Source organism: Gymnodraco acuticeps, unplaced genomic scaffold (assembly GCF_902827175.1).
Source record: "Gymnodraco acuticeps unplaced genomic scaffold, fGymAcu1.1, whole genome shotgun sequence".
Taxonomy (NCBI): Eukaryota; Metazoa; Chordata; class Actinopteri; order Perciformes; family Bathydraconidae; genus Gymnodraco; species Gymnodraco acuticeps.
In genome coordinates, this window is record NW_022991645.1 from 335,233 (window position 1) to 348,334 (window position 13,102).

The window sequence follows — 13,102 nt, forward strand, 5'->3', positions numbered from 1 at the left end:
TATTCAGAAACACAATTTAACACCAGACTAAAAGCATTAATATATATTACAGTTCTTTCTATTTGACTTTCACAGTGGTTAAATTACCCACAACCCAGTCGGAACCTGAGACTTAAGTTCCACGTGCAATGGTGTGATTACGGAGCCAGAAAGCGATGCACGTTTACTCGCGTGTGCGGTGCGCCGTGTTTGTTTTAAAAAAACGGCGAAGCAAATTAAGGTTTAACTGTGGGGTAAAAAGTTCGGCCCACCCGTCAACATCTCAAACGAATGTTCAAAGTGATTAAACTGATAAAGCGCAAGATGAACCCGAACGAAAAGCAAAGAGGAAATGTGTAAAGTCTTGGGAAGCGAAATATATATGTACATTCTGCTCATGATTCTGCTCTGTTGTGCATTCACTTCCGGTAAAAGTTCCTTCAAAATAAGAGTCCCGATCTTATTACTACCAAAATAAAAGTGCAGAACGAAACTTTACCATAGGAAAATATTGGCGTAAAAATATAATCATTTCTATAAAAAGGCAACACATTTTAAATATAGTTAGACATATTAAAGGTAATTTACAGCATTAATAATTAATATCTAATTCTTAACTGTGAATGGTTTTCATTTATTTAACATTAGAAATGTATTAGTCTGGCCAATCCAAGACTTCAATGCTGAAGGGCCAATGGATCTATGGTGGGGGTCAGCACAAAGGTCAGGAAAACCCAAACTTGAAAGGGAAACAACGGATGACCAAGAAACTAGTGACTTGCTCAATTCATTTGTGAGGGATCTGTGAAGAACAGGACAACAGCTGCACCACTGGTATTTAGTATACCAGCAATTGAGGGTGGACAAGTTTACTACCACTTAAGTTTCAAATAATTGAATTAGTTAATTACTTATTGTAAGGCATTTGAACATTCTTTTGTGTCACATTTTCATTATTAAGTTGATGTATAACTGTATAGTATCTTAATTATTTAAAATATAAGGTGACTAAAAATGGAAACCGTATTTTCAGTTTTGGAAACCAAAAGCTGATGCCTGGTTGCCAGCCTGGCAACCACTTTTAAAAGTCAGCGTTGTGCCCTGCCTAAGTAAAGGGTCTGAGTCCTTCGTCCTGCACTGAACCTTTGGATTGAAACATGAGGGATAACTGATAAAAAAGTAATGAGAAAATAAAAAAGTGCAGAAAAGCCTTAAGGAGACATTCCTTGTTTATAAAATATATTATTTGATATATAGTAGTTACCTATAATTAGGGATGGGTATCGTTAAGGTTTTAACGGTACTACTACTTTTATCGATACCGCTTATCGGTCTGGTCTTTTAACGGTACTTTTATCGGTTCTTTTGGAGAAAAAAAAATTGTGAACAAAACTAACATTGCTTTTTATTTAAATTTAAATTCATAATATTTCACCTCAAAAGAAACAACAACGTTTTAACAAGTCGTAATAAATAATGTGATGACAGAACTGTAAACAGAATAGCTGAAACTTTAACAAAATAAATAACTCTAATCATGAACCCATGTTTGTATCATTGAGTTAACCCCTTTTGTATCTGCTAGCATACATAACACCTGACGTGGAAACGTTACTCGTGGATGGGGGGGGGGCTACAGAGCTACTAGAAAGTAGTGCTGGGGGGAAACGATTATTTTGAAAACGATTAATCGGGCGATTATTTGATCGATTAGTCGACTAATCTAACGATTATTTTTCTGTTGTTCAATTCATAAAAAACGTAATGTAAAACTTTTTTGTTTCACGATACTGTGTCTCAGGGGATCTTAATATTTAAGAACCTATTAATGTGTTATACCAGATTAACGGAAATAATCTCAGCTAATTGACGATACAAACCATGTTTACCAAAACAAAACACAAGTCTCATAAGAAGCATCTAAATGACCCCTGAGCGAAAAATGCTAACGGACATTGGCACAGAACTCAAGATAAAAGTACCCTTATTACTTATCGTAGCTGCACATACAATATATCCGATTAAAGCTGAGACTCCACAGATTATGTAGGTATATAGTATCATCACTGAGTGATCCGGACTCGCGACAGGGGAAGCAAATACAGTCATCACAACACGTACCTTCACAGAGCTTCTAGGGAGATCGTCTTACCACCGTAGCTGTCAATCTGATCAAAAGACGTGTTCAATGGCATTAAAATGAGAAAAAACGCGGCTGAATCGGTTAATCCATAGGTTTTTAACGTCTATGTATAAAAAAATGATTGAATTTATAATCCATAATTCCATTTTATGTAAAAATCGGAGAGCAAATGCTAGCTGCTAATGGTAGCCACCACAGCTAGCTGCTGCTTCTGCTAGGCTATGCAGCAGTCTAAGTGAGATATAAATATATAAATATCTTTGCGTTTTGGACTAACTTTAAAATATTCCCATGCTTTTGAAGACCTAGGGCGAGATGTTTTCGTTTGGGGGGCTTCGTGCGCAATCCTGTGAGGAGGAGGTGGTAGCCGTTTCAGTCTCCATTGTGTTTGAAGTGCGATTGCGAACTGCTTGTTGCCTTGGGTGACCCACGTGTGTGTAGCGACGCGTCGACGCGGAAATATGTCGTCGACGATATTTTGAAGTCGACGTCGTCGACGCGTCGCTACAGCACTACTAGAAAGATAGTCGAACCCGGTGCATTCCTCCGTCTGAATGTGGAGCACTTTTGCTAAATGTTTAGACAAATTGCTCGTGTTACCGCCCTTACATGCTAAACTCTTATTCCACTTTTGGTAACGAGCATCGAGACGGGTAAAGTTTAACCACACCTCGGAGCGCGTTCTCTCCGCCATCTCCTCCGTGTGTGTGTTGCTGCATCTAGCAGAGCGTGTGTGTAAACTGCCCCGCCCCCTCGCAAGCAGGCGGGCGAGAGAGAACGAAAATACAAAAAATAATCATAGACGCATATTTAAGTCTTTTTGCGTATTAGAAACGGAGTTGGCGACACTAAAACTGCAATATAATGTTTGTGTAGCAATAATACATATGACATATTTTTTACATGTCTCCAGTACCGATAAAAAGACCGCTAACGTCGGAGCTTAACGGTACCACGGTCTTTAATAATTCAGCCCCGGGGCCCGTTTAATACCGGGGCTCGGTACCCATCCCTACCTATAATAGTTCTCTTAACTAAACAGTTAACACTACAGACACAGCTGAAGACAATAAAGAGTTAGTTGAGCTAGTTAGTTGGGTTAGTCCAGCTGCTGCAGATTTGTTTGCCTCTCACAGCTGGACTTTGCTGCCTTTATGGAGTAAAGCACTTCCTGTGTGTCACCATTTGATGAAGACCAGTGCAGCGAGCACGGTGTAGCCGAGGATGAGGAAAAGCACTTTGAGCAGCCGGTCCTGTTTGTCTTCCAGCTCTCGGGAGAGGATCTCAAAGAAGGTGACAAACAGGAAGGTGCCCGCGGCGAATCCCTGTAGCACCACAGACACCACGCTGCCCGCCAGCGTCTGGGTCGACTCGATGCCCATCCCCACCAACATCCCCAGCGGGATCATAAGGCTGACTGTGATGCCCAGCTTAGCGGCGTCCTTCATGCCAAGCGATGCCTTGGCCACGCTCACCCCGAGGGCCACTGTGGCCAGCGTCTCGTGCACAGCCACGCCCAGGAAGAGGCTGGCCAGCTTTGATCCATCGTCCTGCAGGCCAAGCGCCAGGCCCTCGAATACAGAGTGAGCAGACAGAGCCAGCACCAGGCTGGCCAGCCGCAGAGGCCCCGCCCCCGCCAGCTCGGCTGGGCTGAAGTGTCCGTGCTGGTGTCTGTGAGAGCGGTGACTGCCCGCACCCCCCGGCGTGCCGAGGTTAGAGGAGATGAAGGGCGTCTCGTACTCCGAGTCGCTGCCGGCCTCCGACCCGACGGCATTGAAGGTCTCTAGATCGATGAAGGAAGGCTTCTCTTTCCTGAAGGTGAGCACAGATTGCTCCACGAACACCGTGAGGAAGAAGCCGAGCATCATCATCGTCTCAGCCAGAGGATAGTCGCTGCTGATCTTCAGCAGCTGGAACACGTCGGCCACCTGAGGAGAGCACACACTTAAGATCAAAAGGAGAAAGACCAGAGGCCTGTACGACGAAGCTGGTTCAACCTAACCTGGATATGTTTGAGTTAGCCGGTTTACCTAATCCAAAACAAACACGCTCTCGCTAAGCGGTCCTACGACGCGGGTTATCAACTCGTTAACTCAAGCCAGCCGTACCCTATCTAGTTAGGTGCACGTTCACATAAAAGGGGTGGTATTTGGAGCGATCGACCAATCGGAATAATGGAGAAACTGTTATTTCACGGCGGAGGAGCAGACGGTGACCATGAGCCAATTTGAAGCACATAATTAAGGCTAAAAAAAGCAGTACCCTTGCAGCTGCCAAAAGTCGCCAACAATGTTGGCAGCAGATTGCAGACTCTGTGAATGCGGAAAAATAAAATACGTATGTAACAGTGTGCACAGCTGAACATCTTTAAAAAGTGTATTGGATGCACGGCAGTCATGTACAAAAATAAATCCGGCGCTTGCAGATTAATTTGTTTGTTTACCGGATAAATAGTAGCCTAATTAAAATACCAAATTGATCATTGAGTGGCAGCCTTTTTTTCTTTATAATATCATCGCCCGATGGTCACAAGTGGACTTTAAGCTTAATATTTTTGTAATCCTTTTAATTTATAGCATTTTTTTCGTTTTTCAGATGTAACCCCAGCAGGGCTCGCAATTAACGATGTCCCGATGTCCCGGGGACCATAACAATTCCTACTGGGACACAAATCTATTTTGTCTGGGACTATTTCGGGACAGTGAAAAAAAAATGAAAAGTAAACTTCAAAATGGGTGTTATTTGCAAAGTCATTGGGCTGTCAAATCATAGAATGCATTCTACGTCATCCACTCTGCTGCTGACTGCTGCTAGACTCGCGCCAATGCAACGGTCACGACAGTTAAAAAAAGTAGAAAGAAATGCTGAGGTGGTTGAATAAACAGCCCCCTGATGCAAGCCCCAATTCTGCCGACTCCCGAAACGAAAACATCCCAAGTCCTGGTCATGATGCATCGTCTTCCACTGTGGTAAGTTAGTTGTCTTAAGTGTCAATGTTAGCTAACTAACGCTAGCGCTAACTAACGCTAGCGCTAACTAACGCTAGCGCTAACTAACGCTAGCGCTAACTAACGCTAGCGCTAACTAACGCTAGCGCTAACTAACGCTAGCAACTGAAGTGTGCCTTACAATGCATACAAACGTCCTAAAATGCGGTGTTCTTTTGAAGTTTGTGAAAATGATGTGAAATACAGTTGATCAGAATAAGAGGTGTAGCCGATCATTTTTGTATTTTCTTTGTCAGCCAGTCAGTGACCAGGCTAGAATCTTTAGCTGCAAAAACGTAAGGCATTTAGCTAATCATTTAGCTTTTCATCTTTTTTTAGTGTTTTAGTTTTTTTGGGTCAAGAACGTCAGTCAGATTGGGTGACGATTAGAAAGGGGGTCGCAAGGTAATTTTAGTTTGTCAAGAATCAACTCTGGTATGAGAATAATGTGTCATGTTAAGAGAGAGTAATGTTCCAGTTGTTTTTGTGCCTAGGGGGGAGGGGGTGGATGAATGAGTGAGAGCAAGATGATTGACATTCATGAATGAAGATAGAAGATCAATTTATATAATAATTAATAATAATTCCTTACATTTATTATAGCGCTTTATCAATGACTCAAAGCGCTTTAACATATACACACATTACACATGTTATACAGGGAACACATGCAAATTGATGCAATGGTCAGATACTGTGGACAATACCCACAAACGTATTCCTATAGTACTACTGACTTGTGAGGATAACTTGTAATTAGAACTGAAAACAGATACATTTATTAAACTGTATTATGGAACTTCTGTTTTTTTATTGTCATTCATACCACTTTTATTGCCAGATGGAGGGTTCCGATCATAAAACACAGAGACCATACAGCCATATTGAATTGAAAAATACAAATCAGAATTCTTCTATGTTGACATGACAATGATAAATTAGTCTGGATATTGAGAAACAATAGAAAAACATGTCTTAAAACAACTCTCTTCCCTTCTACTCTAGGAGAGGCAACAGATCAGACTAATATTCATATGTTTAAAAGAACAAGTATTTTAAACTTACATGGTGGACCAGAGTCTATGGTGTGATGATTAAGTGACAAAAAAGTATCAAATTATATGTATTCTGCATAATTGGGGGGGCGACGATACAAATTTAAATTTGGGACACTGCTGGTTATATCCGGGACAATACAAAGTAGAATTCGGGACAGTTGTGGGACACTGAGGAAAAAAGTTAATTTCGAGCCCTGAACCCCAGCGGGTCTAAAAGGACCTAGGGCATAAAAACTGTAACTATAAGTATCTGAAATAAATATGTGTTGCATCGTTTTCTTATGCGCAATTACTTCATACTGTCTGTCTTTTTCGTCCTGCATTTATTGTGCCTCTCTCAGAAAATAACAGGCCCCAGCCTGGCACCCCCCCCCCCCCAGTAAAATTGGTCTAGAACCGCCACTGCTAAACAAACTGTAGTGTATGCAGTGGGTGTTTCTCAATGTCGAGGATGCTTCCTTGGTAGGACATGTCCCTCCGAGACAGGTCTTTCAGAGGCTAGGCAAGAATCCTTCCTTTCATTCGGAGAACGAAGAATGGGACAGGCTAGCAAGTGTACGTCATATGAGAGGCCCCGCCTTAAATTTACCGCCAAAGATTTTGGAAATTGGTCCGTGCGCAAAGCATTGTGGGGATTTTAAGACTGCAACGAAGGATTCAAGAACTCCAAGGATCCTGGATATTGGAACAGTTCCTCGGCAGGACTCGATGACGTAGCATCCTTGAAATAGTGGCTCTGGAGGAGCCTTCCTCGACATTGAGAAACACCCAGTATGTGTGTTACTACCTTCTCTCTGACGGCGGGCAGCAGAGCGTTGAAGCACGTGGCCAGGAACACCCCCCCTCCGAAAGAGTTGCAAAGAGACAGCGCTCTCCTGTACCTCAGGGCCCCGGAGTCCGCCTGCAGGAGGCGCACTGGGACCAGCACACCCGCCAGCATGAGGCCGAACAATCCCAGCAGCCCGAGCAGCTTGGCCACCAGGATCTCCATCCTGAAGCTCAAACACACAGCCTCATCACACACACCTCCACTCTGCTGCTGCTGGGACACACAGAGACATGGGAGTATGAGACATTAGATTACATCAGATTCTAAAGTCTAAGATAAGATGTCCTTACAGCAATACACACATTATGGAAACCTTCAACTACTTAAAGGAAACACACACCGGGTGTCTGTTTACACCGTTTTGCACTATTATACCAATGTCGTCGTTTCAAGTGATAAATGACATCAAGTTATATCATCAACTTCCTGTGAGAAACTTCAAAATAAAACATAACCGCGAATCATAACCAGTCTATGAATACATCTCCCAAATATATGTATCTTTAAGTAATCCCTCTTTGTATAACATCAGTATTTTTACGTTTCTTCAGTAAGCTAGTCAATGCGGTCCTCGTTAACACCGAGGACCGCATTGAGCACTTCCGCTCTTGTTCTTGTTAAGAGCAGCTTGCTTGACGGAGTTCATCACACTAGCTAGCTGTCGTTCGCCCACCGTCAGCTACATGTGCTAACTAACACCTGAAATCCAAAGTTATAAATGAAAGCGGTGGTGCTCATCTGTGTTTTGGGCTCGAAGCTGCGTCTTCGACTAAACATAAACATTTTAAACCCGCAAAACATTAGTCAGCGTCATGTGTTTACCAGTGGGACCCTCCGTTTTCTCTCCATACATCCATGTTTCTCTCCAGCAGCAGCAGGTGCATGAAAACACTTCCTCATTGACGTCACGCGGCCTCCGGGCGTTGAGTTGTGGAAATGTTGTGAGGAAATTCTTCTTCTTCTTTAGTGTTAATTGGCGGTTGGTAAACCAACTTGTAGGTGCATTACCGCCACCAACTGGACTGGAGTGTGGACAACAGACTATGCAGAAAACAATAAATAAAATAAAGAACCAAAACTCTAGATTATTTTTAAATTGATCAATTTCTCTTAGAAACGTAATAATCTCACAATACATATCGCCTGATGTTTTCCCTAACAGCCCTGATAGCGACAAGTCATGGAATGTTGCTTTCTTCAGTGTCTGGAAAAGCACATTTCTCTGAGTACTATATTTCCTGCAAAGCAGTAAAACATGCTCAACAGTTTCTGGCTGGCTGCAGTGTATACACTTTCCGGTTGGATGCTTTCCTATTATACTTAATGTATGATTGAGACCTGTATGACCTATTCTCATCCGAGAAATGACATTTTCCTCCCTTCTTTTAAACCCCACCTTCCTTCCATCCCCCACATACCTTTGAATTTTATAAAGATGTCTTCCTGTATCACAAAGGTCCCAATGTTCTTGCCATGTTGTTTGTGCATATTTCTGTATGAATGTTTGAACCTCCGCTTTGCTGAGTGGAACTTCTATGAATATGTTCATACTTCTGAGTGTTTGTTTGGCCAGAATATCCACCTGTTCATTACCCTCCACACCAACATGAGCAGGAACCCAGATGAAACGAGTTGCTATGCCTTTGTTTTGCATTTTATATAAAATTAGAAATATTTCATTTATTATGTCCATTCTAGATGAAGATCTACCTGATCGTATACTCGATAATGCTGAAAAGCTGTCAGATGCAATTACACTATTATGTATTTCTTTCTCCTCTATCGATTTCAATGCCAACACCAATGCCAACAACTCTGTGGTGTATACTGACACATGGTCTGTTACCCTTTTCTTTATATGTGTATTACTCACTGGGATATAAACTGCTGCCCCTGCACACCCTGTCTCTGGATCTTTGGAGCCATTTGTAAATATGATTGTTGAGTCTGAGTGATATCTTGCAAAATAATTCTGGACTATGCGCCATACTGGTAGTTCTTTCTTTTCCTTTAACTCCTCTCGTATATTGAGGTCTACACTTGGCAATGGGAGCAACCAGGGTGGAATGGAGGAGATTGGAACTGTGGGGCAATACTGTATTTGATTCAAACCTATACTTGCTGCTTTAACATCGCCAATCCATCCAAAACTTGTTAAATGTGACTCATTGTGCTCGCAGCAGTCTTTCAAAAATACTTTTCGCAGGATGACTATCACTGTGCCCCTGAAGGTTTACCCAGTATGCCAACATTAACTTCACTCTTCTTATCCTTAAAGGCATTTCTTCCATTTCCACCTGTATTGCTGATACTGGAGATTACATTACATTACATTGCATTTAGCTGATGCTTTTATCCAAAGCGACTTACAATAAGTGCGTTCGACCAGGAAGACACAACCTTGAAGAAAACAGAATCATATAAGTACATCAGGTTTCATAGAGCAAAAACATTTCAAGCGCTACTAAACTGGCTTTAGGTAAGCCAGTCCTTTATTAGTATATAAGTGCTTTGTTAATAGTTCTAACGCTCGAAGTGGAGTCGAAAGAGATGAGTTTTTAGTCTGCGCCGGAAGGTGTGTAAGCTATCTGCTGTCCTGATGTCAATGGGGAGCTCATTCCACCATTTTGGAGGCAGGATAGCAAACCCACGTGTTTTTGCTGATGGGAACTTGGGTCCCCTTCACAGCGAGGGCGCAACGAGCCGTTTGGTTGATGTAGAGCGGAGTGCACGCGCTGGGGTGTACGGTTTAACCATGTCCTGGATGTAGGAAGGGCCAGATCCATTCGCAGCACGGTACGCAAGTACCATTGTCTTGAAGTGGATTCTAGCAGTTACCGGAAGCCAGTGAAGGGAGCGGAGGAGCGGCGTGGTGTGGGAGAATTTAGGAAGGTTGAAGACCAGGCGAGCCTCTGCATTCTGGATGAGCTGCAGAGGTCGGATGGCACATGCAGGTAGACCAGCCAGGCGGGAGTTGCAGTAGTCTAGGCGTGAGATGACGAGAGCCTGGACCAGAACCTGAGTCGCTTTCTGGGTCAGCTGGGGACGTATCCTCCTGATGTTGTAAAGCGTGTATCTGCAGCAGCGGGTTGTAGCAGCGATGTTTGCAGTGAAGGACAGGTTGTTATCTAGGGTCACACCCAGATTCCTTGCAGTCTGAGTCGGGGAAACAACAGAGGTGCCGATGTTGATTGTTAGGTCAAGAGTGGGACAATCTTTTCCTGGAAGGATAAGCAGTTCAGTCTTGTCAAGGTTGAGCTTGAGGTGGTGAGCAGACATCCACTGAGAGATGTCAGCTAGACAAGCAGAGATGCGTGCAACGACCTGGGTCTCTGAGCGGGGAAAGGACAGAGTTAATTGGGTGTCGTCAGCGTAGCAGTGGTATGAAAAACCATGCGGGCTAATGACTGATCCGAGCGAGTTTGTGTACAAGGAGAAGAGGAGGGGACCAAGAACAGAGCCCTGAGGGACCCCTGTAGTTAATTGACAAGGGTCGGACTCGGACCCTCTCCAAGTTACCCTGTAGGTACGGTCTTTCAGGTATGAGGTGAGGAGGGAAAGTGCAGAGCCTGAAACTCCAAGTTCTTGGAGAGTGTGAAGGAGGATCTGATGGTTCACCGTGTCGAATGCAGCAGACAGGTCCAAAAGGATGATGACAGAGGAGAGGGAGGCTGCTTTAGCAGTGTGCAGTTCCTCAGTGACAGCAAGGAGAGCAGTTTCTGTGGAGTGACCTGCCTTGAAACCAGACTGGTGCGGATCCAGAAGGTTGTTCTGATGGAGATAGCAGGAGAGTTGTTTAAAGACAGCGCGTTGTGTTTTTGACAGGAACGGGAGTAGAGAGACAGGCCTGTAGTTTATAACATCAGACGGATTGAGAGTGGGTTTCTTTAGGAGAGGGTTTACTCTTGCCTCCTTAAGACTGTTTGGAAAGTGACCAGAAGTTAGAGAAGTGTTGATGAAATGGGTGAGAAACGGTAGAATATCAGGAGCGATAGTCTGAAGGAGGTTTGAAGGGATAGGGTCCAGAGGACAGGTGGTAGGGCGGGCAGAGGTAATGAGGGTAAGAACCTCACTTGGAGAGAGAGGGGAAAAGGAGGTAAGTGTGTTGGTGGAAGGAAGGTCTGGAAACCCAGTGGTGAGTAAAGGTGAGTCAGAAAAAGAAGAGCGAATATCATCAACCTTTTTTTCAAAGTGGTTAACAAAGTCGCTTGACAGAAGGGAGGAGGGGGAAGGGGCTTTGGGGGGGGTCCAGGAGGGAGGAGAAGATGGAAAATAGTTTTTTGGGATTGGAATAGGAAGATTGGATCTTATCTTGAAAGAAAGTGCTTTTTGCCTGAGAGATCGAAGCAGAGAAAGAGGAGAGGAGAGCCTGATAGGTTAGGAGGTCGTCACGGTGTTTGGATTTCCACCGTTTCCGCTCTGCTGCCCGAGATGTTTTAAAAGAACCACTACATATTCTCAGGACCTGAGCTTGTAGGGCATCCAGTTTTTTAAGGTTTGATTCTGCTGCTGCCTTGAACGCTACACACCCATAATCGAATACAGGTCTCATGAGTGCCCAATATATATTCAGAAGTGATGACCTACTCGCTCCCCACTCCTGTCCCGCCAAACACCGAAGTACATTGTTGACCTTTTTACATTTATTTTGAACTTTTCCTATACGATTGCTCCGTCAAACCAAACACCAAGAAATGTTATTGTATTAACCTGTTCAAGAGGTTGCTTATACGATATAGGAGCAATGTTATGCCGTTTTGTAAAACAAATGACCTGCGTCTTAGCTACTGACAGTTTGAATCCCCATTTATTTGTCCATTTCTCCACTTCAACTATTGCAGCTTGTATTTTCTTTCCAACATGTGCTACATTGCGGCCTTTTGCCCACAAAGCCCCATCATCTGCATACAAAGATTTCCCCACACTTGGATGAACTTGATTAGAAATGTCATGTATCATTATATTGAACAGCAACGGACTACACACACTACCTTGCGGAGTACCATTTCCACAGCATAAACACTTGAATATTCTGCACCTACTCTTACTTGTATTTTCCTGCCCAGTAAAAAATTCATAACCCAATGATATGCTTTACCACCAATTCCCAATGATTTGAACTTGATTAGTAGTCCTTCCTTCCAGAGCATGTCATAAGCCTTTTCAATATCAAAGAAGACTGCAATCACTACTTCCTTATTGGTCTGTGCTTTCCTGATGTCTGATTCTAAGCACAATATAGAATCCATTGTATTCCGACACCTCTGGAACCCACTTTGATATGGGGACAACAGAGCTTTACTTTCTAAGATAGATGTTAACCTTTCTGTAACCATTCGTTCCATGATTTTTGCACAAATGAGATGTCAGGGCAATAGGCCTGTAGCTAGATGGATCTGAAGGGTCTCTCCCTGGCTTAGGATGGGCACCATTATCGCTTGACAATTTAATAATTAGAAACACTAATCTTTTTACGTAGGAAAAAGTAGCCTATTCAGGAAAATGTAATGTATTATCAATATGCATCAATTAATAGTTTGGTTTGTGAAAATAGTGCGACCACCATCACAATTAACCGGAGGCAAAAGTGAAACCTTCACACTGTCTGTTTTGTCCAACCAACAGGCAAATCTTATCGACAATGTATACGATTGTATTACTAAATATGAAACCGGTATCTCTGATGAGGATATGTACGTTACTAGGGAGAAGACTGTCTTGCTGTGAAGCCTCTCATAATTTGGTTACTGTGACCTCTTGAATTTATCAGATAGTGTTACTTTTCACGATTTAAGTCTTGGTTTCTCAAGTTTCATGTCTAACGATTACGCATGATCCGTAATGACAGGAAAACAAAGATGCTGCCTTATATTAAAGGTCACATATAAAACAGGTTGGGAATGTGGATTTTCTTAAGGAATAAAAAAAGCATAGTCCTAAAAAAAGATAATTTGTGCTGCTGAAATTCTATTTTTTGTTCTGTAAATTAATTCCAGAGTTGTTAAACATCCTCCTTCCTCCTTTGCTTTGATCGAAAGAAAGTAAAAATAAATGAAATCGGATATACAAAAAATGGTTTCTCTTGTCTAATTTGTGTATATTAAGG

The 13,102-nt window shown here is 42.8% G+C and overlaps 1 protein-coding gene across 2 annotated transcripts; it reads right to left on the bottom strand.

The window, feature by feature from the left end:
* Positions 1 to 2,659: 2,659 nt before the first annotated feature.
* Positions 2,660 to 9,364, bottom strand: LOC117534336 (zinc transporter ZIP3-like). 2 transcript variants are annotated; one of them, XM_034198530.1, is made up of 3 exons: positions 7,819 to 9,364; positions 6,955 to 7,209; positions 2,660 to 4,050 (listed from the first exon to the last, which is right to left on the bottom strand). In XM_034198530.1, the coding sequence occupies exons 1-3, from the start codon at positions 7,894 to 7,896 to the stop codon at positions 3,301 to 3,303; spliced, it is 1,083 nt and encodes a 360-aa protein (XP_034054421.1). In that variant the 5' UTR covers positions 7,897 to 9,364; the 3' UTR covers positions 2,660 to 3,300. The 2 variants fall into 2 exon arrangements, with proteins under 2 accessions (XP_034054421.1, XP_034054422.1); XM_034198531.1 differs by having other exon boundaries at positions 6,955 to 7,206; positions 7,819 to 9,363.
* Between the last annotated feature and the right edge of the window lie 3,738 nt (positions 9,365 to 13,102).

What these genes read in the sequence shown, in the direction of transcription:
- LOC117534336 (XM_034198530.1), bottom strand. Translation starts at nt 7,896, where the DNA reads ATGAGGAAGTGTTTTCATGCACCTGCTGCTGCTGGAGAGAAACATGGA. An exon ending in GAAAACGGAGGGTCCCACTG is followed by an intron (nt 7,210 to 7,818) that starts GTAAACACATGA and finishes TGTGTGTCCCAG; the next exon opens with CAGCAGCAGAGTGGAGGTGT. An exon ending in TGCCCGCCGTCAGAGAGAAG is followed by an intron (nt 4,051 to 6,954) that starts GTAGTAACACAC and finishes TGCTCTCCTCAG; the next exon opens with GTGGCCGACGTGTTCCAGCT.